General features: G+C 43.6%; 1 protein-coding gene across 1 annotated transcript; it reads right to left on the bottom strand.

The window, feature by feature from the left end:
- Positions 1-4,738: 4,738 nt before the first annotated feature.
- On the bottom strand, positions 4,739-6,031 carry LOC123053246 (uncharacterized). The gene has a single exon (XM_044476698.1). It carries the CDS (start codon positions 5,819-5,821, stop codon positions 5,099-5,101), a length of 723 nt encoding a protein of 240 aa, XP_044332633.1. The 5' UTR covers positions 5,822-6,031; the 3' UTR covers positions 4,739-5,098.
- Between the last annotated feature and the right edge of the window lie 616 nt (positions 6,032-6,647).

Raw genomic sequence — 6,647 nt, 5'->3', positions numbered from 1 at the left:
TCCGATACTCGGAGTGACAAATCCTAATCTCGATATATGCCAACCCAACAAACACCTTCGGAGATACATGTAAAGCATCTTTATGATCACCCAGTTACGTTGTGACATTTGACAGCACACAAGGTATTCCTTCGGTATCCGTGAGTTGCATAATCTCATAGTCGAAGGAATATGTATTTGACATGAAGAAAGCAATAGCAATAAACTGAATGATCATTATGCTAAGCTAACAGATGGGTCTTGTCCATCACATCATTCTCCTAATGATGTGATCTCGTTCATCAAATGACAACACATGTCTATGGTTTGGAAACTTAACCATCTTTGATTAACGAGCTAGTCTAGTAGAGGCTTACTAGGGACGCAGTGTTTTGTCTATGTATCCACACATGTATGAAGTTTCCGGTTAATACAATTCTAGCATGAATAATAAACATTTATCATGATATAAGGAATATAAAATAACAACTTTATTATTACCTCTAGGGCATATTTCCTTCATTTTCGTTCTTCTCATATTGTCCTCGCACCTTGTTGATACAAACACCTGTCATCTATAGGTCATGGATTCACCAAACAATATGTGCTTAACTATGTAAGTGTTTTGATCATGTTGTGTGGCCCTTAAATTAGACAACAAGCATTACGTTCAACACAAATAATCATCTCAACAATCAATCATAAAAGTAATATCAACATATGGATTAGTCACAAATGAATCTCACCAATCACCTATGTTGGTGCAATCTATTGCCCCTTGAGTGTTTTGGAGTTTGTTAGACAAAACAGTTGAGGGACTAATGTATTTACTAGTGCATGATGGCTCCATATTTTGCAACTTTTATAAGAGGATTTTGATGTGGTTTTCAAAGGTTTTTTGATATTTCTCGCATCTTTCTAACGCCAATCCTTCATGAAAGAAGAAAACTTGTTCTTTTTATTGACCTGTAGGAATAAACATATTTGGAAGGAAACCAATCAACATCTCATCAAACGATGCCATTTGGAACAACTTTCCTTTTGGCAAAAGTTCATTGGAGCAAAATGAGCGCAAGACGGGGCATGGTACGAGCGGCACCGTCACCACGTCCAGGACAGAGAAAGAAGAGATCTGGAGAAGAACCACTAGATATCCATTCCTTCTCTTTCGCCCATCTCCATTTTCATTCATCGCAACATGACCATACGTAGAGGAATTCAAATTTGTAAGATTAGGGTTTGTAACTCTGTTTATACTCATCTTGAGATCAAGACTTGTTTAATCATTCATCCTTTTGCGGATGTTTGTGATATTATTGAGATTATTTCCCTTTGTTTGATCTCCAAGTTGTTTGGTTATTCCTCTCTCATGTGTGAGTCTATGCGTGCGAGATATAGGGGATTGGTGAGATTCATTTGTGAGTGCTACTCCCGTAGGAGTTGTTGGATTCCCCGAAGAGAAAGGTGATGTAGCACGACAACAGGTAGTGTTTCCCCCGGTTAAAAACCAAGGTTTGTTGAACCAGTACACCAAGCTAACAACGTTAGTAGTACCTGCACACATAAAAAAAATTGCTTGCACCAACAGTAGCAAGGAGGTTGCCAATCCTCTTGTTGTTGCTAGTTACAAGATTAAAAGCAAATAGTGATAGGGCAAAGCGGCAAAATAGTAAAGAGCAAATTGTACCAACTTTTGTATTAATGGAGAATAGACCCGAGGGCCATATGTTCTCACTACTGGCATCTCACTCGAAAGCATGTAGTGACATGGTAGACAAATTACTATTGGTCAATTGACATAATAACACAAGTTATAACTATGATCATTCATGGCATAATTTCACATAGGCATTGCGTCTGTGATAAGTAGAACGTTAAACTTACTGACGTCTACAACTATTACTCTACCCCCAAGACCGCTATCCAGCATGCATCTCAAAGTATTATGTTTGCAAGAAACTGAGTAACGTAATAAGCAAGATGACATAATGTGGATAAAAGAAAACTTAGCAATAAGATTAACCCCCATCGTTTTACCCTTAGTGACAACAACACAATACACACCTTCCTCCCTTTTGTCACTAGACAAGATCACCGCAAGATTGAACCCACTGCTATGCACCACTTCCTCTGAAGAACTACTGATGGCCAAAGAAGAATCATAGATCGGAAAGCATAAATAGCTATAAATTAAGATAAATAAATGAATAATCTGATCATAAATCCACAAGTCATTGGATCCTAACAAACACACCACAAATTGATCTCAGAGAAAATCATTATATCGAAGATCAGAGAGTGAAAGCCATATAGCTACTATTGTGGACCCGTAGGCCCTAATGAAACTACTCAGGTGGAAGAGGGGGATTCACCAAATCTCTGAAATCCCCACCCACTCGGGTGCTGGAAAACCCCTCTACCAAAGGGGATTTAAGGGGATTGGGTGGAAGAGGGGGTTCCCTAAATCTCTGAAATCCCCACCCCCTCTGATGATGCTGGAAAAACCCCTCTACCAAACGAAGCATGAGTAGTGTTTGGGTGTAGGAGCTGAGCTTGCAGTTGTACATATTCCGACTTGTGTTGTCCCTTGTAACTTTTCTTGTACATATCTCTATCCTTCTATAAAGTTATGGGACGCGATTTGTGTACTCTCGGAAAAAAAAATCAACCCATTTGAAGCGCATTTGTATTTTATTTATAAAATAACTCCATGTAATGAATAAAATGAGTTTTGAACTACGAGTGATAGCTAGAGCTGTGCTAAAATTATGAATTAGTGCCGGTGGTTTGAGTTGTCACTCAATATGCGTTTTGACTGGTTAGTACAAAGTTGAGTCATCTATTTTAGAATGTATGTACTTTCTCCATTTTTGTATACAATACCACAAACCCATATTACAGGTACCAAGATAGAAATTAATGGCCACTTAAGCCAAATGTTGCAACTAGTCTTTTCTCCTCGCTTGACGTGTTAATAAATGTGTATTTTTCTCTCCAACGCACAACAAGACAACTCTCTCACTCCTTCATTCCTCGTTGGTTGATTAATTCGATGCATTCAAACCAACCTTCTCACCCCTGCATGCATGCATGGGGTATTAATGTCCTCGGTTGCTAGTACGAGACAAACCTCATCAATTTTATCTTGATTGGTGTTAGTGGCCTTGTATAGGTGCAAATTGTAATTTTGATAGTGGCCTTGTATACAAAAATGAAGGGAGTACATATAGATATGTCTCAGAAACTTATATACTGACCATATTGGACAACTTAAGCAACCTCCGTGACCGTATTTAGGGCATTTCGAAGTTCAGTGACCAAAATGAGACAGATGATTTTTCCTCATTTTATACCTCGGAGGCTCGGAGCAGCTTAGCAACAGAGTATACAGAGGTACTCCAGCAGCCGGCCGCCGTTCCTCCAGGATGCTATAAATGATTAGTAAAGCCCTTGAGATGATAGCAAATGTGCAGTGTAGTGCAGGGGAGTTAGTTCTCGATTCTCATTGAATGGAGCCAGACAGTGAACTTATTCTCAGCAACAGCCCACCGCAGACCCACAGAAAAAGAGTGGCACCACAATTACGAATGGTGTGATCCTTCAATTGGCTGGCAAGGAGAATAGGGTCCAGCTCCAGCCAGCAATTGACTAAGAAAAGCACAGCACCCAAATGTGGAATCCACAATGGGAAGAGGAGCACAGAGGAATAAAGCAAGATCCGGCTAGAAAAGGGCAGCAGCAGAACAAACTTCCCCATCAAAGGAGCACCGGAAGTGGAAGAAAGTGATTGACTCACAGTCTAAACTTTATCTATCCTAATCGTCTGGGCAGACCGCAATCGACAGAAAGCACCAGGCTTGGCTATCATTTTGATTTCGGTTACTTCAATGCTGAACGCAAAACATCAAGCATGAAGACTGCTCAACAGAACTCAAAGTGGCACCGGACACTATAACAAGAGAACCATCTTCATATTTAGCTTACAAGTTTTGAGCTCTCTGATGTATGTAGCAGGTTAAGGGGAAAAAGTTACATGGTTCAGGGTCCCTAAATACACAGCGGTCCATCAGATGAGCATCTCAGCCTAAGGTAAGCAGAAAATAGAATACGTTGAAGCATTTAACAAGATCATGCGATCATATGGCAGGAATACAACTACAGTTTTCAGCAGTGTATGTCACAGCGAAGCATAAGTATCGACACAGAAAGAGAAAACATCATTGAATGGATAAGACCAGATGGCTGCCACTAGAATACTACACCTAAACATAGCAATCAGTTTCGTTTTGAAAAGAATGGGCGTAGCAATCAGTCATTGTGCCACCAATCCAAACTAGCAAATCTTTTATATATAAGATGTATAAATTCAAGTGTAGAGAAGTACTAAGAAAAGCTCACCTAATAAGACCATAAACTAGAATACCTTATGACTGGAGAACACTGGCAACAGCCACCAAGGCACCAACCAAAGTTCTTCTCACGACATAAGCGGCATTGCTTTCCAACAAAGCATAATTGGTTGATGAGTTTGATACATTGCTTGCAGTTCATAGACATAATGAACTCTGAAATTCGAAAGCATAAGTAGATTCTGCGTGGGATCATACTGTTGACACAATGAACTCTGAAATTCTCTAGGAAGTAGGCAGAGATGGTTGAACAGCATATCAATTACGATTAGAGAATGCACATACGGCAAGAAACAAACATGAAAAAATAACCTTACCACAACAAAATGCAATTGTGTGATATCACGAGATAAAGAAACAAAACCGAAATACCATTTGGATTCGAGTGGACAAAAATAAACCTTGAGAATTGTCGAGATAAACTCAACAGCGTTGACAAAATTGCCCTTCCTCCTGAATTACAGAAAACTCCCAATTTACGATACATGACACAAGTTCTTATTACTGTTGAAACTTCAGTAATAACAGACACATCCTTCCAATTCACTGAGATCAAAATTGCAAGCAGTTGCACACAAAAAAACTCAACCTGTTACCTTACTTTCTCATCTTCCCTCCCGATCTACAACGCCACAAGAATTATATGCTAATGTAACCAATCTATGACTCTAAGCTGAATAGAAGTCTAGAGCCACATCACCTCGCCGGATTCAGTCGAGCCATCCGGTTTGCCGAAGCACAGCGTCGCGTACCCGTCGAAGATCTCGGCCCTTGAGCGTGCGACCGGCGCCCTCCAGCATCGAGAAGGGGGCGGCCGGCCCGGCGCCACCAGCAGACGCGCGCGCGACCATCTCGTGCGGGGGCAGCATGGCGGCATCCCCGTGCCGGAGCTCGTCATCGTCGTCCAGTTCGTCCCACTTGTCCATTGCCGGCTTCTGGGGCGGGCGGACGGGAACCTTAACTGGAGCCGACTGGTGATACTGCGGGGCCGGTGCGCGGTTCTTGGGCCTCGGGTTCGCCGGGATAGCCCACGCGGCGGAGGCAGGGGACTGGGTGGGCGACAGCGAACCACCAGATGCCGAAGTGGCAGCCGCGATGGTGGCCTTGCGCCGGAGCAGCGTGGCCGGGGTGGCCGCGACAGCCGACGCCGCTGCCCCGCTCCCGCCCCCGGCGCGGCGAACAAGGAGCCTTTTGTCCCCCTCGTGCAGCGCGGCGAGGAGACCGAGGTGGCTATGCGGAACCCGGGTCGGGCTCTCTGGCCCGTCGGGCCGCGCGTCCGAGGCGGCGACTGGGGCGGATGAGAACATGAAGTCGTCCTCGTGGAACTCATCCCCAGCGACGAACGACGACTCCGTCGGCGACGAGGAGGGCGACGAGAACAACCCGACGAACCGCTCGGTAGCCGGCGACCGGCGCGGCCGGTACTCGTCCATGGGCGCGCGCTCGGCCGCTCCGGCGAGGGGGTCAGGGCTCAGAGGGGAGGCGCGCGCGCGTGCGGGTGGGGGTTGAGGGCCCCGTGGGCTCGGGGTCCCAGCGGTGGGCGGCCGGGCGACGTGATGGGGATGGGGAAGGGGGGGAGAAGGTAAGGAGGTCTGGTGACTGGTGGGTTTCACTTTTTATGGGCGCGGCTGCGACCCACCGGAAGGGTCACCCCGCCCGGCTTTGTTGCTCGGCTCGGTTATATGGGGCGCGAGACGTGATTGATAGGCTGCAACAAAGGTTCGACTCAAAAAGAAATTAGAGTATGAACATTTTATTTAGATTGATCGAGAAACGAGCTGATTTTAAGCCGATATTGGCTCACTCATTTTAGCTTGATATGTTGATATCATATAATTATATTAATAATCTTCACATAAGATAAAAAGAAACGTGATAACTTACTATCATATATGTCATGTATAGTTTTTCTTCATTTTAGCTACTTTCAAACATGAAGTTTAATTAAGCGCAGAGAAAATTTAGTTCCAATTTAGTATGTGGTTGGTCATGTATTATCTCGGTCTCAAATTAGTTGTCTTATATTTGGCTAAATACTGATGTATCTAACAGAGTCAGCTAATTTGGAATGGAACAGAGAGAGTATTAAATATCCTGTTATTCTGACTAAAGTTTGAGTGCATGCACACCTTTTTTTTCTCTTGCTAGTTCATTCATGATCTCTTGCTAGACACTATCCGTATCTAGAGAAATCTAAAACAAGTATAATTCAAGACGGAGTGAGTACTAGTCTTCAGTTGAGAGAGAATAAGTCAAATT

Source organism: Triticum aestivum, chromosome 2D, assembly GCF_018294505.1.
Source record: "Triticum aestivum cultivar Chinese Spring chromosome 2D, IWGSC CS RefSeq v2.1, whole genome shotgun sequence".
Taxonomy (NCBI): Eukaryota; Viridiplantae; Streptophyta; class Magnoliopsida; order Poales; family Poaceae; genus Triticum; species Triticum aestivum.
This window is presented reverse-complemented; position numbering and strand designations above follow the sequence as displayed.